Raw genomic sequence first — 25,698 nt, forward strand, 5'->3', positions numbered from 1 at the left:
AGTACAAAATGGTTGCTACATTTTGCTGTAATATACTGTTTCTATGATCCAGAAAGCCTCATGTCTTCTTTCAGAATATATACATGAAACAATCGCAGGCTAATGTGTTAGCTTGCAAATAAGGCAGCTAAGATCCTTCACTTATTTTGACCTAACAATGTACATATACATACTTCAAAACAACCTTCGTAATTGTACAGGAGCTACTTTTATACAGTTAATTAACATCTGATAGAATGCTCTAACGTTTTGGGGCAGTGAAAACAAAACAGCCTTATTTTTCATGGTATAGGAAGAAGCCATCGGTATGTAAACAAGTAGAAATGATCCACCCAAAGACTCTTTGGGTATCTTTCTCAAGAATTCTCAGGATGTGTGTAACCAGGATAGATGAAAATTTAAGATGTATTAAATATATACTATGTGCATATATTACGTTGGCAATGTAAGGAAATGTGGACAATGTGAGAAGTATTGCATTAAAAGGGCATGGCAGATGGCAATCTATTGAAAGAAATAGATAATTGATATAGGGTGATAAAAAGGTAAAAATATATAGGGGTATCAGAAATCAATTATGAAAAACTAATCTTGAAAACTGAGAGATGAAATATTTGGGGAGAATAGGGAGAATCAAGCTGGGGATTGACATGGATTATGAAGAATACTGGGGGTTTATAGAAAACTTTTTAGTGGGTCATCCCTGCCACCTTGTAAGGCACCTTCTTTTTTTATTTTTATTTTTTTATTGCTTAAAGTATTACAAAGGGTATTACATATGTTTCCTTTTTTTTCCCGCCCTTGACAATCCCCTGGCCTCCCCTACCCCCAGTGTCTTATGTGCATTGGTTATGCTTATATGCATGCATACAAGTCCTTCGGTTGATCTCTTACCCTCCTCCCTCCTGCCCCCCAACCCTCCCTGGCCTTCCCACTGCAGTTTGACAATCAGTTTGAGGCAGCTCTGCCTCTGTATCTATTATTGTTCATAAGCTTATAATGGTCTTTATTATTCATGAATGAGTGAGATCATGTGGTATTTTTCCTTCATTGACTGGCTTATTTCACTTAGCATAATGCTCTCCAGTTCCATCCATGCTGTTGCAAATGGTAGGAGTTCCTTCTTTTTAACAGCAGCATAGTATTCCATCGTGTAGATGTACCACAGTTTTCTAATCCATTCATCTACCGATGGGCACTTAGGCTGTTTCCAGATCTTAGCTATGGTGAATTGTGCTGCTATGAACATATGGTAAGGCACCTTATTAAGCAGGATCAATCTTGGCGCTTTGTTAGAAGATGAACAAACTACTGCTTTTTTGGTTTAAATCACACATATTACCAGTCTTCTGAAATTCTGGAAGTTCTCACCAAGAATTAGTTATTCTAATCACTATTTTCACATACTGTGGAAATTGTTAAAATAAAAATGTTAAACAGATTTAAAATAACAAAGATTTCCAAGTTCTTCTAAATAATAGCATTTTAAGGTAAGAAATAATAGAACTTTCATTATGAAAATTTTTATTAAATTACAGTATAGTACAAGTTTATGTCCTAATAACAAGATTTTAATCTTTAGGGTAATGTGATATTAAAATCTACTTGGCCTCATTATTTCTTGAGTTTCTTTTGAGCAGCTTTCTTCTTGACCATCTGTAATCGCTTCATGGCATTGAGCTGGGATTCTTGTGAAGTTGGACCTTTAAGCGATGCCGAAGTAGAGCTGCTTGATTCTGAACTGGTTTTGCTGGTGGTACTTCCGCTAGACCCCGATGTCCCACTATTTCCATTTCCACTTAGTTGGCTGCTGCTTCCTGGAACTAAACTACTTGGACTAGGAAGACCTACTTTGCTAACATTGTCACAACTAACTGAGCGACTAAGGCCAGTTTTGCCCAAAGTTAGAGGTGGAGGTGGTTTTAATGGTACAGTGGGTGAAGTGTTGTTACTGGAACCTAATTTGGAACCTATTCCACCTTTGGATGATGTTGCCAGACCAGTCAAACCCACAGGCTTCTGGTTAGCTGCTGAGGTAGCAGGTTTCCCACTATTGTTTTGGGTTGTTGAACTCAATTTTGCTGTTGATGGACCAGCAGAAGTAGTTTTGGCTGCAAACGCTGCCCATCCAGTTAGGCCACTTGTTACTGAAGAGGAAACACTGGTGCTAGAAGAATTTCCTGAAATAACCCCAGATGTCTGAAAAAATAGAAGTAAATAAAAGATAAGTATTACTTAAAGCCAAGTATATTTAACACCTAATATAATATTCTGAATATATAACAAGTTTAATTGTTGGACTTTTTTACAAAAGTAATAACTTGGGAAATTTAAATCACACCACCAAAATTAAGTTTTTTTGTTCTGTTAATTCTCACCCAAGGATTTTTAGAGAGTGGAAGGAAAGGGGAGAGACAGAGAGAAATAAATGTCGATGTGAGAGACACACATCAATTGAATGCCTCCAGCATGCTCCCAGACCAGGGCTGGGAATAGAGCCTGCAACTGAAGTATGTGCCCTTGATCGTAACTGAACTGGGGACCCTTTAGTCTACAGGCTGACACAATTATGAATTGAACTTCTCATTGGCACTCTTTCTACCTTCATATATTGTTATTTTTTCAATCCTCACCCGAGGCTATTTAAAAAAGAAAACTATTTTAGAGAGGAAAGGAGAGAGAAAAATCAGTGTGAGAGAGAAACATCGATTTGCCCCGACTGGGATTCATCGAACCAGCAACCCAGGTATGTTCCCTGACTAGGAATCAAACCCACAACCTTTTGGTGGACGGATGACACTCCAACCAACTGAGCCACCCGGCCAGAAGAATCACAAAAGTGTTAAATTCATGCAGAGATAAAAGCATTACGAATAGTATCTTATTTAAAAATAAGGTAGTTATTATGTTTAAAATATATCTATTTGTCTTTTAGAACTGAAGTTCAAAAAAGTTGATAAAATGATTTTTATCAAATGATAAAATGACTTCAGTTCTTACAAAGTAGCCTTTAATACTGTTTGCATGTAAACATTTTTAATCAATGTGAAAAATAGTCAAAATAGAAAGCTCTGATATCTTTGCTTTTTAAGAGGAGGAGTCTAGATTTTTGTTCACATATTCTGAAAAATGATAGGATTTTTACAATATCATGCAATAACTATCACATAAGTTTATCCAGAGAAGATAAACTACATAAGTTATAAATTTCTAGAGAAATGAATATAGGTAATGAGAAAAAGTTACTCAAGGAAGCTAAAAGACACAGGTGCAGTAAACTTTTAATTTTCAGTTCTGAAAGATCTAATTTTTTTCCTTTTTCTTTCCGTTAAACATAAAACTGTCTACCATATGGCTAAATGATCTTTCAACAGACTTCATGAACGAAAACCCATCTGAAGTAATTAAAAAGCCCAATACTTATGAAGTACAAACAAGAAAGCAAATTCTGTATGCATGGCATTTTATTTTAATGGCTTGCTGATACTGGTATTGCTTTTCAGTGACAGATGGCTTACAACACTTGAGGACACACAAATGTAAAAAACACAATAATGGATATCAGGAAATTCCTTACTACTTTAGTGTATAAATTTCTTAACTGTTTTTAACTATAAATATTTTCTTGCCCATTATCCTGAATGAGAACAATTTTTCTCATAGTGAAAATTTACCCACTTTTATGATAAATACAGCAAAATCTCTTAAGCAGAGCAAACATGATAGTCAAAGCCTTAATTGATTTGCCATAAAATGATTTCACATTGGATTGCCTAAAAATAAACTTTAGTATTAACAGGTTAGCATAAAAGTCTACATAAAAGTGTCTTCAATATAGAATACAGCAACTCTAATTACTTTCAATAAATTATTCCTACCTCTATTCCAATTCACCAAGTTTCAATGTAACAAATCATTAATAGACATCCCTTGGATATCAACTCTTCCCTAGTAAATTAAAAAATGATCTACAAATAAAATTATTAGTATCTTTCTCAGATTACTTTATATTTACATTCTTTATCATCCCAAGGTTCTGGATTTTTGTTACTTATACAGCAATCACTCAGAATTATATAGTCAACTTTAGGTTTTTCTGGGGTTAGCTAGTATTTTTTTTCCCATCATTAGTACTCTGCTTAGAAATGGGTGTAACTCAGTAAAGTCATTAATTATGTTTTAAAATTAGATTGTAAAGTATTTTTATTCCATGAAATCAAGATGCCAGAATATTAATAATAATGTAGTGTGAATTCAAGGATGCAAACCTAGGAATGAGAAAGGTGATACTTTCACTACATAACCTGGCCCCTTAGTATAGAAGTAGGTACTATGAAAGTTTGTAATCCTATCCTATATAACAAAAGCCTAGGTGGTGTCATGCCCTGTGCGACGCCCTCGAATGACGTTGTCACAAGATGGCCACCACAAGATGGCTGTCACAAGATGGCAAGCAGGGGAGGGCAGTTGTGGGCGATCAGGCCTGCAGGGGAGGGCAGTTGGGGGCAACCAGGCCTGCAGGGGAGGGCAGTTGGGGGCAATCGGGCCAGCAGGAGAGGGCAGTTGGGGGTAATCGGGCCAGCAGGAGAGGGCAGTTGGGGGCCATCAGACTGGCAGGTAAGGGCAGTTGGGGACGATTGGGCTGGCAGGGGAGTGGTTAGGGGCAATCAGGCAGGCAGGCAGGCGAGAGGTTAGGAGCCAGCAGTCCCAGATTGTGAGAGTGATCCCAGATTGGAGAGGGTGCAGGCTGGGCTAAGGAACACTCCCTCCCCACCATGCACGAATTTCATGCATTGGGCCTCTAGTGAAAAGTAAAAAAAAGACAAAGCAAGAAAATTTCAATAGCTAATAGGTAGGGAGAAAAAAGCTGAGGTCAATCAGCTCAAGTAATATGAAGAGCAAAACTGTTGCTACTGAGGGCAGAGATATTTAGAATCTAAAGCAGTCCAGCCAAGGTGGCTCAGTGGTTGAGCATCAGCCTATGAACCAGGAGGTCACAGTTGTATACCAGTCAGGGCACATGCTTGGGTTGCCCGCTAAATCCCCAGTAGTGGACGTGCAGGAGGCAGCCAATAAATGATTCTCTCTCATCATTAATGTTTCTATCTACCTCTTCCTCTGAAATCAATAAAGTATATTTAAAATAGAATTTAAAGCAAATTCCTGATGGCGATTAAGTGTCTGACTACATAGAATTTGGAATAAAAAATCTATCACAGTACTCATTACGTTGAAATACAGTTGAATATATAAAAGTGTTGTGATCATACTAAAAGTATAGACTCAGACAAATTATTTTTATCATATTAATGCTTTTATACATTTTATTAGTTTCTAAACAGTAAAGATAATAAAAGCTTTAAAAATTATTTATATAATTAGAGATTAAATAATTATTTAAAAATTTTAAAATAATTTTTACTTAATGTTAATAGTAATGCAAGCATAGTTTCCAACCTATGGCAATTTAGTATATAAAAGTTCCTCAATATTTTTTCAAGTAACTATTGTTTAATCAACTAAATTAAAATAAAAATGAAATCTTAGATAATCTTGGATAAAAATGAAATGTACTATACCTTGACTTCTGTTCTCTTAAATGCTAGAAAAGTTGTCTCTTGTTTGAGTTTAGTTTCTGGTTTTTTAACCAATGGATCTTTGACAGCGGGAGCTACAGAAACAACTGTGGGAGCTGGTTTCTGTGGTGGTTTCTGAGTTTTTTGAGCCTGTAGAAATTAGTATAAAATTAAATTAGCTGTAAAATCTTACTTGAATGCACAGAAAAGACAATAAAAAAATCTATCACAGTACTCATTAAGTTGAAATATAGTTGAACATTAAAAAATGTTGTGATCATACTAAAAGTATAGACTCAAATTATTTTAATCATATTAATGCTTTTATACATTTTATTAATTTCTAAACAATAAAGATAAAATTTTTAAAAATCATGCAGATTAAGGTTAGCTAAATACCATTTTAACAAGACAAGTCAAATTGTTTTTTTATAAAAGGAAAATCACAAACTATTTGCAACTGTAATGCAGTACATTTATTTCTTATTATGGCTGGGTAAAGACTTAGGAGTTTCATTCTTGGGGTTCAGGCATAAGTCTCTGGGTAATTAGAATGAGTTAAAAGTAGTTCAGATCAATTATATGGTTTTAAATACAGACTTGGAAGAAAAATTATTAGTGATAAGTGAGGGAGCTTTTTAAGGTTTCTCCACACTATAGAAGTAGGCACGTTGAATTCTTAGAGAAAGCTCACAAATACAAATTATAATGTTATTAAAGACAGATTTGCATCCACTGTTCCTTTACAAGCATATTCAGTTTTATTTTGACAAATAAATATTTTTTTCTTATTTTATATAACTAGGTATTCTTTTTTTTTCTTTTTCTTTTTTACCATATGATCTGTTTCAAATGTGGGTTATGGGGATCAATTACAATCATGTAAGTGTTTAGCATATTGTATGAAATATGTTGAATGCTGGCAATATTAGTTACTATTTATTCACTATAATTATTTACAAATGATAAGGAATTTGGAAGAACCCATCCACAGTGAATGGAGAAAAATGCTCCCAGCCATTTAATTGTCTCTGACAATTCTAATAAGGTCATATAGGACTATACCAGGGAATTTATTAATAATTTGTTCCCACTTCTAGAAGTTTGAATACAGACTGTTTTATCCTTGTTTGGAGCTTTTTGTGGAAACTTCTTGTGCTGCAGGTTGATGTATTACATATAATTTTGGTCCTTAAGTCTCAATTCATCCCATTTTTTATATCACATATTTTCCACCGAAAGTGCACCTACTTTCAAACATCATTTATAAAGTAACATTCAGGTCAAGAATATGGTAAAGAATGCTGAAAGACTATCCATGGTAAAACATCTCCTACCTGCAAGAAAGGAGGGCCATCTCACTCTACTGTAAAACCATGTTATGAGAATGCCACTCTCAGAGTAAATCAGAAACACATGGTTCTGTAACTACAGCTTTCCATCTTACACATCCACCCACCCACATCTACTGTTCCAGAGGTTAGGCTCTGAAGACTGACCTAACATGCATGCTTTAGCAGATGAAGATTCATTACAATGAAGCCCAGGTAGGATCTCTGCCTAGGAGCCATGTTTAGTTCTGCTTCCTCTATTTCACCTAGCCATCTTAGAAGTGTAATAAGAAATGCCCAGAAGCTCTTGTCCTTTGTTAGTAATACTAGTTTAGGGAACTAGGATATTATCACTGACTCAGTGCTGATCAACAAAGGCACTATAATTTTCATTGGGTGACTACCTCAGACACTGCAGAAAGTATGTAATTCTCCACTCAGGGCAATAATGGCCAGTAAAGCAGCAATCACAAACACCACATATTTCTAAATGCTGCTGAGTAGGTGTGTATTATTACTGAGACAGAACCACCGCAATAAGTCATATGAGTGAGTCTTTTAGCTAGTGTTGAGGCAAAACTCATTTCCTGGTAGAGAGAAAATTTTAGAATTGAAGAATGACCTTTGACTCTGCCAGATACTACCACAACATTCTTATCTAGGTCTTCCTATAATAATGTGTACTGCAGAAACTGCCCTATTTGGAGAAGTTAGTGCAGGGAGGAAAGAGATATAAGATGCTACTTATAGTACCTTTGTGATAATTTGGAGAGATAACCAATGCATGTATGAGGATCTTACCGTAAGCAATTATACTTAGAATGACCGGGCTTAGCATCCCCAATGTTTCCAGATTTCTTCTTATAAACCTTGTGTTTACTGGATCCAGATATTCAAGCTAACTTCAGATCATGCCTTTTGGTTTTCCCCAGGTCCACCCTTGCTGTATTCTAATCATGTTCTAACATTAGTCATGGCTCCCCATTGAGTACTTTGACTATTGGACACACAGACTAAACTTATTGATTATTGATTTCTGGTACTAATCCTCATTTCCACCATTACACATATCTTAAAAAGAGAACAACAGAATGTAAGACAAGTCCAGTCCTGAATTATGCTTTGGTGCTATGCCAATGAATAAGACATGGTCTTACTGATAAATAAATTGGGCATTTGATTTGCAAAGATGATAAAGAATAAAGGGTATCCCAGATGAAGAGAATCTGAGAAGTAAAACATATGGGGACATGAAAGTTCACTACATACTCAGGGAATGATACACTTAGTCTGCCATGGCCAGAATGTATGGGATATATGGTGAAGTGGTAGGACAGGATACAAAACTGGACTTCTGTCAAAGAGAGAAGGCCCATATATATATACCCTAATGAGTATAATCTCATTCTATCAATAATCAAAAGCCCCTGGATATATTTAAACAGATAGAATTAGATAAATATTGCAGTGAGTAAAGTAGATTGAAGGGAAGCAAGAAGACCTCTTAAGAGGCTAAAGCAATAGACAAGAAATGAGAGATTTGTGGAGTAGGGTAATAAGAGCAAAATAAACAGATATGAGAAATATATAAGAAGCAGAATTAAACAACAAGATATGGAATTAAAGGAGGTATGAAGGATAATATTTTCTAATTGAAGCAATTGGGGGGGAAATTGAATGGAGAAGAGAACAATTTTAATTTTTTTAAAAATATATTTTATTGGTTTTTTTACAGAGAGGAAGGGAGAGGGATAGAGAGTTAGAAACATTGATGAGAGAGAAACATCAATCAGCTGCCTCCTGCACACTCCCCACTGGGGATGTGCCCGCAACCAAGGTACATGCCCTTGACTGGAATCGAACCTGGGACCCTTTAGTCTGCAGGCTGATGCTCTTTCTGCTGAGCCAAACCAGTTAGGGCTAATTTTAAAGACATTAAACTTAAAGTAACTGAAAGCTATCTGATTAGTTGCCGAAATTGACTCCAGAAAGAGAGAACTATAAACATAGATTTGGTGTAAAATAAATCATAAAAAATGGGGACCAAAAACTTAGAGAACAGTGATTATTTTAAGATACAGTGAAATAAAAATAATTAAAAAATAATTTAAAAAGACAGACACATTACTATCACAAATTAGTTATTTTGTCCATTACCAATTCTTAGTAACTACATCTGTCAATGCACATACAAACACAGCCTTTGTACACAATTACAAGTGTAATGGTCTGCTCACTCAGGAACAGACATTTTCAATATTTCCCTACCAGACTCACCAAAGACAGGCTTTCTATCTTACCATTTCCCACAATGCATTATAGTATTTTTAAATGTTTAGAAGTACACTGAAATACTAATAAGAAATATTTATATGTTATGGATCTCCAATCCTGTTTGTTTGTTGCTATATTAGAATAAATAAAAGCTGAACAGAGAAAAGTGCATATTACCTGGTCTGGTCTTTAAGCTAGTCATATAAATAAAACATATACACTTTATAAACAAACATTTAAATAGTCAGCTTTATGATTTATTTTTCAATATCATAATAGTTCAAATTTTTATTTTGAAAAGCCATATCAACAAAAATACTGACAGAGACTATTTAAAATAGAGAAAAATTATTCTTACCATTTTTTTCATTTGTCTGGTACATCGGGCACAATACCACACAAGGCGAGGGTCATTCACTTCCTTGTCTGTCACTTGGGGCTTATGGCAATCTTGGTGGTAGAGGTTATGGCACTCTTGACATTCTACTAATTGATTACCAGATGCCACTGTCATTTGCCTAAGGAAATATAAATAACATTAAACACTGCACTTATTTGACTGCATGCAACAATTAAAAGCCATTTTAAGGTGGTTTGGGGAAAGTTTGATATATAAAAGACAATTAAAAACACCAGGAATCAAAAAAGCAAAATAACAAACCCCAAGATGTAGCCTATACAAACACTTCCTTTCTTTTAAAGCTTATGCTCACCATTAATAAATATGTAAGGTGCTTTAGCAGCTACATTTGGGTATATTCTCCCTGCCTTTCTCTTATAATATTTTTATTTCTCCTAGAAGTAGTAGACTTTGGCTAGTCCTCCAACAATCTCATAACATTTTTTTTGTACCTCTGTTAAATTCCTTTTTATTTGTTACTTACATGTTGTTCTATTATCTTCATTGATATATGACCTGCCTAAAAGTGGGAACTGGACCTAACATATAGTGCCTAGCACATTACTTTGCAGACAAAGGTGTTCAATAAATAAATGTCTTATCAACTGAATAAAATGTAGCAATATAAAAATCAAAAAAGTATAAATTCCAATAGCACAAAAAGCAATCATCAAGTATTAGGTCTCCTGATGGAAGGTTACAGTTACTAATTCTCTCCCTATTATTACTTTACAATTTATTTCTTTATTTAAAAATAATAACCTTCATGGTAGATAAAGGGTGAAATAAATGAATATGAAAACAGTGAAGCCCTAACAAATGATCCCATTCAGAAGTACATATAACAAGATCAGGTCTAAAATTTACAAAATTTATAGTTATTTACTTAGTCCCAGTACACCAGAATTTAACATTTTCATGAATAAAACTGCAAAAAAATAGCAATCTTCTCTGCTGTGCTAGGAAGTGAAAGCCATTAGTAATTAAAAATATAGCCGTAGCATCGAAGAGTTTAAAATCTAAGTTGTTCTGGTTTTTTAAAAAGTTTAATTAAATTTATTGGGATAGCATTGGTTAATGACATTATATACAGTTCAGTTGTAAAATTCAGAAATCTTTCTTCTCAATATCTACCTGAAAAATTTGAAAACACTTATCTGTAAAGATATATGTACTGCTATAGACAAACATAATTATCTATGTTTTTATACCTATGTATCCATGTTTTAAACAACACTCAGAATAACCTTTGTGACCCATTGATTTCATTCCATTATCCTTTGGAAAAGATTTAAAGGTGTTTTAAGAAGTGTTTATATATATATATATGTGTGTGTGTGTGTGTGTGTGTGTGTGTGTGTATCAGTTTAGTTTATAAGTACTATCAACCATTCAGGGAAAAGAAAAAGCAACACTGACTTCTTAAAAGAATGATGGAAATAATTGAGTCTGCTGAACAGACTCTTTCTCACTAAAGAATAAAGCAATAATTGCTTTCTCTCTAGAACCCAAGAATGCAGAAAATATTACTATAACATAAGAGATTAAAGATGCCACAGTCAGGAAAATAAAATATTAGACAATTTTCAAGATGTTAAATTGCTATATTGGCAGTTCATAGGGAATAATCTACTTACCTCTTACCCACATACAAGTAAGAAAAACAAAATAAAAAACACTCAATAATTGGTCTGACATTTTATTGTTTAGTTGTTTGCTCTTTAGAAAGAAACAAAAGAATCTGTGGCAAAGCACAACGTACCTACAAACAACACAAGCCAATCCCATCTCCATGGCAAAATCATCTGCACTGGTCTCCTCAAAACTGGAAAGGTCAGCCATAGCTAAATCCCTGCTGGTTTGCACGGTAATGGGAGAGGACCGTGTCTCTGGTTTCTCCAATCTAGGTTTCTTTGGTATGTCAACTCCTTCAGTGGTGTCTGATTTCATCTATAAAAAGCACCCAATCAGAAAGTAACATGTTATAATAAACTTTAAATCACTGAGAGGCAGATAGGCAGCATGCAATGACCAAGTCCACTTGACAGAAGATATTTTTACAGAGTTAGGGACAAACATACTAGTACACACTAAAGATCTGTAGAAGATTTATAACAAAATCATAATCAGTATGTTAAAAGAAACCAGCAAGGTAGAAATAAATAAATTAGAACAGCTTACTATGTACCTGTATTTTTCTTTGTCCCCTCGACATGGGAGTTCGACCAGAAGTTTGACCAGGGGGTGGGGCTGGGCGGCCAACCTCGGGAAGGGAGGCCCCAACCAACTGGGGGTGGCAGGCAGCCAGGAGAAGGGAGGTCCTGGCCAGTAGCTGGCAGCTGCTAAGGACCCTACCCGTGCACAAATTTCATGCACTGGACCTTTAGTTTATAATAAAAACTCTCAGCAAAGTGAAAATAGAGGGAACATATCTCAACATAATAAAGGGCATATATAACAAATCCACAGCTAACATCATACTCAATGGGAAAACTTAAAGCATTTTCCTTAAGATCAGAAACAAGACAGGAATGTCCACTTTGACCACTTTTATTCAATATAGTACTGGAAGTCCTAGACACAGAAAACAGACAAGAAAAAGAAATAAAGGACATCCAAATTGTAAAGAAACAAGTAAAAGTGTCATTATTTGCAGATGACATGATAGTGTATACAGAGAACCCAAAAGGTTCCACCAAAAAGCTACTAGAACTGGTAAATTCATGAAGTAGCAGGACACAAAATAAATATCCAGAAACCATTTGCATTTTTATACATCAACAATTAACTATCAGAAAGGGAAACCAAGAAAACAATCCTATTTACAACTGCATAAAAAATAATAAAATACCTAGGAATAAATCTAACCAAGGATGTAAAAGACCTGTACTCAGAAAACTATGACACTGAAGAAAGAAACTGAAGAAGATACAAATAAATGGAAGCATATAGCATGCCCATGGATAGGAAGAATTAACATTGTTAAAATGACTCTATTATCCAAAGCCATCTATAGATTCAATGTATTTCCTATCAAAATATCAATGAAGTATTTCACAGAACTAGAACCATAAAAGACCCCAAGTAGTCCAGCAATTTTGAGAAAGAACAACAAAGTTGGAAGTATCATGCTATCTGGTATCAAACTATACTACAAGGCCACAGTAATCAAAACAGCATGGTACTGGCATAAAAATAGACATATAGATAAAAGGAACAGAATAGAGAGCCCAGCAATAAATCCATACCCATATGGTCAATTCATATTTGACAAAGAAGATAAATCAGTCTATTTAATAAATGGAAAACTGGACATATATGTGCAAAAAAAAAAAATGATACCAGACCACCTTCTTACACCATACACAAGAATAAGCTCGAAATAGATTAAATACTTAAATGTAAGACTCAAAACCATAAAATACTAGAAGAAAACATAGACAATAAGATCTCATATATTTTTATTCACAATATTTTTTGTAATATATCTCCGTGGTTAAGGGAAACAAAAGAAAAAATAAACAAATGGGATTACATCAAACTAAAGTTTTTGCATAGCAAAGGAAACCATCCACAAAATGAAAAGACATCCAACTAAATGGGAGAACATATTTACCAATGATGCATCTGGTAAGGGATGAAATGGGCAAAGGACCTGAATGGACACTTCTCCAAAGAGGACATAGATGGCCAACAGATATATAAAAAGATGTTCAAAATTATAAATTATCATAATAAGGCAAATTAAAACCAGAAGGAGATATCACCTCACATCTGTCAGAATGGCTATCATCAAAGAATCAACAAACAAGTGTTGGCAAGAATGTAGAGAAAAGGGAACCCTTGTTCATTGTTGGTGGGAATGCAGAATAGTGTAGGAACTATGGAAAACAATATGGAAATTCCTAAAAAAATTAAAAATGTAACTGCTATATGATCTAGTGATTTCACTCTGGGTGTATATCCAAAGAAACTTAAAACACTAATTCAAAAGAATATATTCACCCTGTGTTCACTGCAGCGTTATTTACAATAGCCAAGCTACGGAGGAATCACAAGTGCTCATCAATAGACAAAATGGATAAAAGAGCTGTGGTACAAAAGCCATAAAACACACACCATGAAATCTTACCATTTGTGACAACATGGATGGACCTAGAGGGTATTATGCTAAATGAAATAAGTCAGTTAGAGAAAGACAAATACCATATGATTTCACTTATATGTAGGATCTAAAGAACAATATAAAATGAACAATCAAAACAGACACAGACGCACAGATCCAGAGAACAGACTCATGGTTGCCAAAGGGGAGGGGTGTTGGGGGCTGGGTGAAAACAGTGAAGGGATTGAGAAACACAGATTGGTAGTAACAAAATAGTCACAGGGATATAAAGTACAGCATAGGAAATAAAGTCAATAATATTGTATTAACTATGGTGCCAGATGGGTACTGGAAATATTGGGGAAACACTTTGTAAAGTATATAATTGTCTAAGCACTGTGCTGTACACCTGAAAGTAATACAAATGATATTGAATGTAAAACTATAATTGAAAAAAAGAACTATCCTAATAAAAGGTGCTAATTAGAGCAGTTGACCGACTTCCTTCAAGACAAAGCCAAAGTGGCAAGGGCCGAGGCAGAGGCAGAGGCAGTTAGGGGTGATCAGGTCAGCAGGGGAGCAGTTAGGGGGTGACCAGGCTGGCAAGGGGGCAGTTAGGGGGCAATCAGGCTCAGGCCGGCAAGCAGAGGCACTTAGGAGCGATCAGGCAGGCCGGCAGGGGAGCAGTTAGGGAGAAGCCAGACTGGTAGGGAGCAGTTAGGGTGCAGCCAGGCTATCAGGGGAGCAGTAAGAGGGTGACCAGGCCAGCAGGGGGGCAATTAGGGGGTTATAGGCCAGCAAGCAGAGGCAGTTAGGGGCGATCAGGCAGGCAAGTAGGTGAGTGGTTAGGAGCCAGCGGTCCCGGATTGTGAGAGGGTTCAGGCTGGGCTAAGGGACCCCCCCGCCCCCACCATGCATGAATTTCATGCATTGGGCCTCTAGCAGTAAAATAAAATATACTGAAAATAAATAAATAATGAACTATCTACCAGTCTATATTTGCTATATTTGCTTCAAAGTAAATTCTGTCTCCTAGCTTTAAGATATAAATATTATAGATACACTTGTCAGATTGGCAAAAATTAAATAATATGGCAAGACATGGAGAATTTGGCACTCTTACATTTTATTGGTGAGAGTATATGTGTAATATACTTTGGATAGAAATCAGCCTAGTAATGTTGAAGATGTACCTACACTATTACATCCTTTGATACAGGTATACAACCTATTGAAGCTATTATCTTGTGTGCAGAAATAAGTACAGAACAGCTTATTGAAGCTCCACTATAACAGAGAAAAAGGAGAAATAGCTAATTATTCATGTTAGGGAATGGATAAACTGGCTTATTCATGAAACGAATATTATATGGTAACTGAAATATTCAGCTCTACATGTATCAACATAGGTAAATTTCAAAAGCACATTGTTGAGTGGAGGAAAATGTAAGTTAACCAAGAATGGAGGTGTACACACACACACACACACACACACACACACACATACGTACAGTATAGCATTTATATAAATTTAGAAGCACAGCAAACAATACAATACAGTTTATAAATAGGCAAAATATTTATTAAAAGTATGAAAACATATGGGACTAATATACCCCACCTATGGGGAAGGGGTATTAAATTTTAATGTAGTTATTACTAAGTGCTAAAATATTAAAAGTTACCTATGTGCATAAATCATTCAAAATAGATAACCCAAGAATTATTTGTAGGCTTTATTAAGGTATATGCCATTTTGTAACAAGTTTCACATTTAGTCATTTATATCTTTACTTTTTAATTTTTATTTATTTCTTTACTCTTTATTCTTTCCTCTCTATCTTTTCTTGTCAAGTGTTTCATTCAGAATATTTGAGTTGTGGATTAAAGTTTATATTTTAAATTAGTACATTCCCTGGCTCAAATATTTGTTGGCAATGACTTCAGTAAATAGTTCAAAATATTTCCAAATGTTACTCATTTTTCAAAAAAAAATCAATGTCTATAATTATCAAAATATACTTACTGAAAGGTCATTATGTACTTTTTAGGCACTATTACTAAAAGAAGTAAGCACAAACTATTGTTTCTGCCTATAAAGGACTGATTACACCGTTTGATTATTTCTACTAGATTAAAATAAAATCTTACTTTATCAGCAGGTCTCTTCTCAGCTTCCTTCTTTACCTTTTCAGTTGTGAGAACCTTGCCATTATTATTGCCAGAAGGAAGACTGGATGATGTTTTGGGCTCTTGCTTACTGGAAATAGTTTTTGTGCTTGCAATTTTGGGTGGCTCCACATCCTAAAAGGTGAAATAAAAGGATAACCATGATTAAATATTTAGATTTAACACATCATAAAGAAGTAGATCATAAATCTAAACAACCTTCAGTTAAAAATTAAGACATCATGTTGTGACCAATGTAACATCCTTTACTTTAGTTTTTATGAGAAATAATTGATAAACTGCACCTATTTAAAGTGTAAAATTTGATAAGTCACATCTACAAAACCATCACTACAAGTAATCTTTCGTCCTCCAAAGTTTCCTTGTGGCCCTTTATAGTTACTCCTAGAGGTATCAGCCTAGAGAAACTATTCCCTCCCATCCTCAGACAGCCACTGATCTGCTTTCTATCACAATGAATCAGTTTTTATTTCCTAGAAATTATATGCTGAATGGTAGTCCATTTAGTGGATATACCACAAGTTGTTTATCTATTACCTACTGATGGACATTTAGGTTGCATAACATTTGGGGCTATTACAAATAAGTTTTTGTGAATATTCATATACAAATCTTTTGTGGGCATATACTTTCATTTCCCTAGGATAAATGTCTTGGACTGGAATGGCTGAATCATGTGGTAAGTATATGTTTTTAACTTTTTAAGAAACTGCCAAACCATGTTCCATAATGGTATACCACTTTACATTTCCACCAGGGGTAAACAACAGTCCCAGTTCCTTCACATCCTCACCAATACTTGGTATAGCTAGTCTTTTTAATTTTAGACATTCTGATAGGTATACACTAGTATATTATTGTGAATTTATCTATATTTCCCTAATGACTAATAATATTGAACATTTTAAGTGCTTATTTGCCATACATGCATTTTCTTTGGTAAAGTGTTAAAAAATTTTGTCCATTTTTTGAAGATGGGGTTGTTTGTTTTATTATTGAGCCTAAAGAGTTCTTCATAGATTTGGGATACTAGTCCTTTATCGTTTACATGATATGCAAATATTTTCTTCAAGTCTGTGGCTTGTTTTTTCATTTCGTTTTAAGCTTCTAATCCTTGTTCTTACACTAAAGCTTTGCTAATATATATGCACCTCATCCCTTCCCACCAAAGAAAATCATTTCCCTATTCTAAGTAAAACATCTGAATGTGGTCTATTTTTCTATGATATTACAGAAAAGTATAAAAATATAAATGGGAATGCTACTTATCATCTTCAGAATAGTGGTGCCTCTGCAGAGGAAGAAATGAGAAATGGGCTTTAGACTCACTGGGAGCAGGGCTTTTTTTACTCTTGATCTGATTGTCTAGTCTGGGGTTGGAAAACTAAAGCCTGTAGAATAAATCTGGCCTACTGCCTGTTTTTATAAATAAAATTAGATTAGAGCACAGCTATATCCACTCATTTATGTATTATCTATGCCTGCCTTCATGCTATCATGTGGAATTAGATACTGTGACCAAGACCATCTGGCCCACAAAACCTAAAATATTTACTATTTGACTCTTTTTAGAAAGTTTGGTGACTACTCCTGTAGACTTAAGAGTGATGGAGAAAATGTCAATAATGTAGATTAAATATGAAAGTGTATTGTGTGGCCCTGGTAAGCATTGCTCAGTGGTTAGAGTGTCGGCCTGCGCACCTGAAGGTCGCAGGTTTGATTCCCAGTCAAGGGCACATACCTGGGTTGCAAGTCTGATCCTTGTCCCAGGTAAGAGCACATATGGGAGGCACCCAATCGATGTGTCTCTGTCATATCGATATGTCTCTGTCTGTCTCTCTCTCCTCTCCCTTCCCACTCTCTCTAAAAGTCAGTGGAAAAAACATCCTCACTCCTCAGGTGAGGATTTTTTTAAGTGTATTGCATCTATAACATAAAAAACGGAGGAGACAGTCTTGCAGTATTTGAAAACTATCATCTAATTCAGCAAAGAAGTTGCTCAGGTCATCAATAGATGACTTAAGTTCATTATTTAAACTTCATTATTTAAGATTTGACTTTCTGATGTAAATGAAAATATTAACCAATTTTTACATTAGAACTACACTCGAAGAGCTGGCTGTTAGTGTTCATAAGCACACCACTGTCTCCAGGTGACTCTTATGCATGCTGAAGTTTGAAAAGCTCTGGTATAAATCATTCTCACACAATTTTAGAGATGGAAAGGTTCAGCTGAAGGCTAAAATTAAACGAACCTGTGCTTTTAAAATACCCCTCCTTCCAGGGCATTTTCTCTAAATAACCAAGATAAGTAACTTCTAGCTAGAAACCTAAGGACAGCAGGCTTTTTAATCACATATTTTTCCTGTACTTTAGTAAACTTTCTTTTGTTTTAGAATATCACAATACTGCTTCTTTAGTAATAATAGGTTTTTCCTACTTGGAAAATACCAATACTTAGAGCAGAATAATCTTGGTAGTGTTTTGTAGAGTTGCATTAACTTGGTTGGTTTGCACTCAATGAACCTACCAGAATGACAATGGTAGAAAAATGAGGTCACAATAAAATGTCCTGAGAATTGTAGAGCTAATGTAAAAAGAAGGCTGGGGGCAAAATACCACTGTTTACTTGGGTCCTGAGCCTGACATCTGGCCCTGTCTTGAGTTTGAGAATCTGGATTAGACTGAGCTAGTTCTTTAGTTCTGTCCCCACCTTTTCAGTTTGGTATCTAGGTTCACAGACCTGGATGATTTGGAGTTCCAGGCTAGAGGTTTAGAAGGTTATGAGAGAATGCCTTAGAAGGTATTAGAGAATATAATAGCAACCATTCACTAAATGGGTATTTGTGTACCTCATAGATACTACACTGGGTGACTTACACACTATATATTTCTTTTATATTCACAACTTTGCAAGACAGTTCTTATCATCCCCATTTTACTAATAAATAGTCTAATGAAATGAAGCTACTATCTACCTCAGTTTCCTTATTGTAAGATGAGGGAAATATATAATACCCATCTCAAGGACAGTTACCACAATTAACAATAATTATACACATATACCACTCAGAAAAGTACCTGGGACACAGTAAACGTTAGGATATGTTTCCTATTTAACCGCACAACTAGTAAAAGGCAAGTTGGGATTTAAAACAGGTGTGTGTGGTTCCAAATTGTCTATTCTTTACACATAAAGCTGCTTGGTCATTTTGTTATTATTATCAGGATTGGAGCTATGCAGTTCTCATAGTTCATCCATATCTTCTTCCCCCTTAAATTTGCCTACACAAATATTCAATTCACTTCAATGCAAAACCCTTGTCCTTCTACTTCATTTTTTTTTGCCCCTAAAATATTAAAAGATAATTACAAGCAAGTTACAGTTTTATTCAGTAGCTTTAAAAAAAACCCTCTGATCATACAGAATTTGAAATTAAAATTTATCATAAATAAGTTGGTTTCGATACACAAAAAGTAGAACAGACTATCCCTACACCCAACTAATTTTTCTATAACAGTTCTCTAAAAGCTTGAAGAAAGAAAACTAAATTAAAGACTATAATTCCTTCATGCCACAGGAAAGATCATTTTGGTAGAGAGAACTATTTTAAGATGGTCTAAATGTTAAAACTACTGCCACAGGCCTTAAAACTCCCTCTGAGCTTTTTATTCATGTAGGTACCTTTTGAGATGGACGATAACTTGAGTCAATGCCCCGAGCCAAAGATTCATCAAGTAAGGCTTTTAGCTTTTCAGCAGAATCCTTACTCTTTGAATGTAAGAAGCCTAGTGCTTTCAAAAAAATGGGATCAAGTTCCAAGTTCACGGTGGCAGCCATTGCAAATACCTGAAAGAAAAAAAGAGGGAGGTAATTTAGAGACAATGAGTAAAGTTTATCTACAGTTTATTTTGTTTATAACAAGTAATGCTGTGCATATGATACAAAACTGAAAATATCCAAAAGGTTACTACAGAAAGAAATATCCTTCTGAATGGCATATCTAGTACTTTTTCCCTGAAGCAAGAGTTAACAGTTTTCTGTATATGCATATCCAAGTTTTAAATCCAGATGAGCTCCTCCATGCTACAAAGACCCCTCCTAACTTTATTTTAAAATATATACTTACAGATATGCAAATGTATTTTTTCTGGGGAGAAAGAACCTATCTTTCATTTTTCAAAAGGCCAATGACCACCCCCCTCAATCCAAATTAAGAACTAGTGAAGAAAAGGCTATCTAAATTTGTGAAAATAGATACTAAGAAAAATGTTAAGGTATGATTTTCATTCATTTTTATGATCTATTTAGCCATAAGAGCCATTTTATTAAAACACAGTGATTAGCTTTCCAAAAAAGTTAAACCACTATTCTTTAAACCCTTTTCTGGTGTTATTGTCTTATTGGGACTCAATAACTAGCCTTCCTTTAGCATAAGAATGTTACCTTTCTGAAAACCCAGGAACATTTTCCTGACTTGTGCTTGCCATTTTCAAGTTGATTTCATAAATTAGAGATGACTTTTTTTCTATTATTTGGTATTGTTAGTTAATAAGACACACACATTTTTTGAGATTCTAGATACTAATAAAACATAGGATATATATATATATATATATATATATATATGTAAAATAAAACAAATATACACTTATAGTTCCATACACATGAACTTGATGTGTTAAAGTTTATTTTATATAAAAATGTCTTCTCAACTCTTATTTACATGACAGGGGAAAAAAGATTTAGTGTGGTAGCAGGGTAATGGTTAGAGGACGCATTGCTGCAGCTCACCTCAGCTATCTCTCTGTCTCCTTAGTTCTCATCTCCAATTTTGAATGCCTCAAAAAAGCATACTAATGATAATCTCATTGGATCACATTTAGATTGTGGTATCACATGCCTTAACCTACTTTTAAAAACGAAGGTCTCTGAGGGATGGTGCTGTATCTACCTATACTGCCTATGTTAATGCTCTATGTCTAAAGAGATTAAAAATAGTAAAGATATACATCAAAGGCTTATGAAGTTCCGAAATGTTAAAAAGTTTTCGTTTTCCATTAATACCAATGCTATCACGTGCTTGCTTCTACTTCTGGTTGTCACTTTTTCAAATATTTCTCCAGGCAAGGAATTGTTAGAATAAAAACATACACTATGAGTTCAATCCTTTGATCAATATTCTAGGGCTTGAAATCTTCTATCCTCGAGGTTACTATTAAAATAATGCAACACACCTGCACTGCTAGAGTGAAGAATCTGTCAGCAATTCCACAGTAATCTCTCATTTTCAGGAATTTAAACAGGTATTAAACTTGCTGTAGGTTGATCTTGGCATATGAAAGCTCAGCTTGAAAATGGATTTTATTTGTTCCTTCCCCATCCACTTCCCGCCTAAGACCTCTCCAACTTTGACAGGACACACACACTGAACTTTTTTTTTTTTTTTTTAAGTTTTCTAGACGGTATTAGATATCAATTTGATAGCCTCAAAATTATTGTCAAATTCTGTGCTCTACTAAAATATCTGAATCACCCATGAGAAGAAATCCAAAGGTAAATACCAAAAGGAAAATAACCTACAATAATCTACCTCAGCCATATTAATAAGAATTTAACAAAAACTGAGAAGCAACCTTTGTCTTTTTTAAAAAATTGTATTAATCATACATCACCTATATATAAGAATAAGTACAGAAAGGTTATTTTAAAATTTGCTCATGGAGCTGGTCATCATATATATTCTGAGGAGAAAACAGCTCCTCATTAAAATATCCATGATGAAAAGGGTAAAACTGCCACTCTTCCTGAGTACACAGCCTAGTCTTTCTATTGACCTAACTTTTCATAGCTAAAGGGCATAGCAGTTTACTTATCCAGAACAATGTCTTGTGAGATACTGACGAAAGGATTGATACTTAAAGGAATCCTTATAGAAAACTAGAGAAATCATTACTTAAAATTCTATGCTGAAAAACAGAAGCAAGGTATTTACTGTTATGCATTTCCATAATCAGAGATTAAAGGTTTACATTAAAGACTAGTGGCAAGAGTCAGCAACTACATTATAAGACTTGTATCCCTGCTCTAAATTACTAATATGTCCCTCTAGCCCAGTGGTCTCTACTGTGGAATACAAGAAGAAAAATATTAGAACTTCTTTTTCTTTTAAAATTTTTATTAAAATAAACTATTAATATACAGTTATACAGTGGGGTCTTGACTTACGAGTGTCCCGACTAACGAGTTTTTTGAGATACCAGCTGTCTCTCTGACGATTTTTTGCATTGAGTTGATAGAGTAATTTGAGTTAACGAGCTCCTTAACGAGCTCGGTCTCGGAACGAACTAAACTCATAAGTCAAGGCCCCACTGTAGTAGTATATGCATAAATTGATAACTAAATACACACATATGGCTGTGTGCTCAAATTTTTTTTGTTCTTTTTACTCAATGATGAGAAAAGTTTGGAGGCAAGTGCTTTAGCCTACCTAGCAAATTCTGGTTATAACCAAACCTTAAGTACATCTTAAATTCATCAACCCTTATTACCACCACCCTAGAGACCAAGCTACCATCTCCATCAATTATCAACCCCATAGCAATAGCTTACTAGTACTCTTCCCACAACCACTCTCGTCCCCTCCAAATCATTTCATATCACTCACTTGCTTAAATTCCTCGTTAAACTTCTCACTGTCCAAAGTTTAAAGAACAAGATTCTTAACAAGGTCTCCAATGTGCTATGTGATCTGATAGCACATGTAAAGCAGTTCTGACAGTACCTGGCACAGAGCACATGCTCATTAAATGTTACCTAGTACCTCAAGCTATTCCCACTCTGTTGTATCCACATGACTTACCAGTATTTCAAATCTTTCAACATATCTTTTTTTCCTCAGCACTTTAGTAGAGTGTCCCATCCCCCATCTTATTCATTCTTCAAGTCTCAATTTCTGCACATATTCTTACTGGTCCCAAAACATTCTGTACTTATTTATAATAGCTACTACACTGTTAATCATGTAAACGGGTTTGTCACCCTCACTAGAATGTCAATGCCATGAGGGTCAGCACTAGATTGGTCTTACCTACTGCTACAAAGGTATGTCTAGCATTGTGCCTGACATATAGCTGGTACTCAGTAAATGCTGACCAAGTGAGTATGTTATCTACTTCCTCATTCAAAAAACCTTCTCCTCCTTGAGTTCTATTATATTCAGCTTTCCTGGCTTTCCTCTTCTATCTCTGACAACTCGTTCTCTGGCTTATCTTCTCACTCTTGTTTCTGTCCTTGTCCACCTTCATTAGTTCTGGAACCGATTTCTTCCTTGGCAATTGTATGTACAGGGGTGGGCAAAAGTAGGCTTATCGTTGTTCATATGGAAAAAGACAGGTAGGTGATGATTATTGCACTAGCTTTATTAACTCTCATGTACTCACAACTATAAACCTACTTTTGCCCACCCCTGTATATCATGTTTCCAACTATCATCTCTAGGCAGATGATTTCGTGTTTTTCCCCACTTCAATCTTTCTTAAACTCAAATTTCACATTTCCAATTGCTTCATAGAAATGTCTGCCTGCTTACCCTAATAGTATCTCAAATTCAGTGATGACTAAAATTCAGATTATGAATACCTTCCCCAAAAGTTTATCGTCCTGCAATTTCTTTCAGTAAATGACACACCTCTCCATTACTCAGGTCTGAGGCCTAAATCTCTCTCTTGAGTCCTCCCCCTGCTCCTTATATACAAACAATCAGCAGTCCTTTCCTGTGGATTCTGACTCTGTAACATTTCTCATATTTTCTCTGTTTTTCACTTCTACTGCTACTCAAATTCGGGTCTTTGTTAGCTTTTTTTTTTTTTTTGTACTACAACAATAATGTAGTATTCCCCTTGACTTCAATATTTTCACCATATTAATGTTCCCAAAACATATTTTTTATTAAATTTTTTTTCTTCCTCAAAAATTAAGGCTTCCCACTGCCTTCAACATAAAGCCCAATTTCTTGGCCTAGCATTTAAGAAGATTCTTGACTAGTGAAAAAAGTTTAATTCTTCATCTTGATCTTCCTGACAACAAAGCCACTAACTGGCCTCGCCACTTCCCATTTTTCCCTGCCCGGAAAGCTTTTTAACCAGTTTTGATTTCCAAATCCTTTGAAAACCCAATTCAAACACAACTTCTCATGAGGACTATACTCACAGTTGGTGTGTCCTTCTCCGCCCCCAATACAACCAATAATCTCTCCCCCCTAGTATGTCTTTTAGTGCTTTATCACGGTACTGGGACTTTCTAACTTGAACTATACCCCCCCCCCCCCCAAAAAGCACCAAAAAACCCCTCAAAAAACTCGTTATACTCTCTATACAACTCAGAGTACTTTAAGGGGAGAGTTTATATTTACTTTGCAAAGTACCACAAAATAATGGCTACAGAATTAGTAAGCGATCAAAGTCAAGTGTAATGGCCTTTTCTCTCCTACTCAATTCTAATCATTTCCAAAGTCCCTTCACAACAACAACAACAAACCCTCAAACCTATCACTACACCCCTGCCCCCCCTGCCCCGGGAAAAAAAAACCACACCCTAAATATCAATAAAGTAAAAGTGAAACTAAAATACCTTCTTCACGACTGGGGACTTGTACAATGTTTCTATCTGCAATACCCTCTTCCCAATCCTTCATCTGGCTTCAATTCATTAATCCCACTCACTGGACTGTAAACTCCGTGGGAGCAGGGACCTTTTTTTTTTTTTTTAAATTCACGGTTATACACCTAGTGCTTGGTACCTGATAGGTACTCAAATATCTTTATTGCACGAACTACTACGTTTTTGTTGAAATAACACCTTCTAGGGCTTCTGTGATCTCTCCCCCCTAAACTGGACCTGCACATAGACTAGTAACCACATACTCTCTCCCGGATCGCCTCTCCCACCCTACAGGGCGCTCTTAAGCCCAAAGCTGATCATCTGCACGTGCATGCCTTCACTCAAACCCACCCAGCAAGAGTGCAAGGTTAGGGCTGCCCTCTCACAATGGCTCGAGAAAGCTTTGCCCTCGCTGCCTCTGCTAGGTGCACCCCTTTCCAATGAATACGTGTCCTTGTTAAAGGTGCTGCCCTTTCTAACCCCCGCTGAGTTCTTGGCCCTGGGCTACATCGATACCTTAGGGGCGCGTCTAGGAAGGCGGGAGGGCATCGACCCCCCAACAGCCAAGGGGCAGAGAGCCTGAGAGCGACAGCGGGCGCTCAGTGGGAATGTCAGTCCTCTGCTCAACGCCCGGCACTCCCAAGGCCTAGCACCGGGGAAGGATCTTGAGAGGGCGCCCCAAAGAAGAGGAGAGCCACGGGCTGAGGGAGCGAGAAAGTCAAGTCACCAAAACCCTCGGAGGGAGGTTCGAGACCGGGTTCCCAGGGCTGAGCCTGCGGGCCGCGCCCTCCGCCCGCGCGCATTCTCCCCCCCGCCGCCCCCCCCCCGCGCCCCAACACCGCTGACGGGGGACAGCGGCAGCCGGGGGCGCGCGATCCCCCGCAAATTAGGTTTCCCGGCGACTGAGACCCCCAGGGAACTCCTCTCCCACCTCTTCCCTCGCGGAGGTCTCGAGCCTCCCCGAGGCGGCTGGGAGGGGTCGCCCGTCACCACTCACCACTCCGCCCCGCTACTCCGTCCTTTCCCCGTGGAGCCTTCCGAACTGGTTCCGGCACTGGGCTCTCCGACAGCGGGGAACAAAGGTTCCCGGGGCACCATCGAGGGGGAAGCGTTTTGGCGGTGCCACGGGGAGGAAGTGACGTCACTTCTTCCGGTCCGCC

At 36.3% G+C, this 25,698-nt stretch overlaps 1 protein-coding gene across 2 annotated transcripts; it reads right to left on the reverse strand.

Annotated features, from left to right (window-relative positions):
* Positions 1–1,507: 1,507 nt before the first annotated feature.
* On the reverse strand, positions 1,508–25,618 carry INTS12 (integrator complex subunit 12). 2 transcript variants are annotated; one of them, XM_070433270.1, is made up of 7 exons: positions 25,536–25,618; positions 19,562–19,726; positions 15,838–15,990; positions 11,344–11,531; positions 9,540–9,699; positions 5,580–5,726; positions 1,508–2,199 (listed from the first exon to the last, which is right to left on the reverse strand). In XM_070433270.1, exons 2-7 carry the CDS (start codon positions 19,715–19,717, stop codon positions 1,615–1,617), a joined length of 1,389 nt encoding a protein of 462 aa, XP_070289371.1. In that variant the 5' UTR covers positions 19,718–19,726; positions 25,536–25,618; the 3' UTR covers positions 1,508–1,614. The 2 variants fall into 2 exon arrangements, with proteins under 2 accessions (XP_070289371.1, XP_070289370.1); XM_070433269.1 differs by having other exon boundaries at positions 25,470–25,594.
* Between the last annotated feature and the right edge of the window lie 80 nt (positions 25,619–25,698).

This window comes from Myotis yumanensis, unplaced genomic scaffold, assembly GCF_028538775.1.
Source record: "Myotis yumanensis isolate MYYU_CA2020_CCGP unplaced genomic scaffold, mMyoYum1.0.hap1 SCAF_1, whole genome shotgun sequence".
Taxonomy (NCBI): domain Eukaryota; kingdom Metazoa; phylum Chordata; class Mammalia; order Chiroptera; family Vespertilionidae; genus Myotis; species Myotis yumanensis.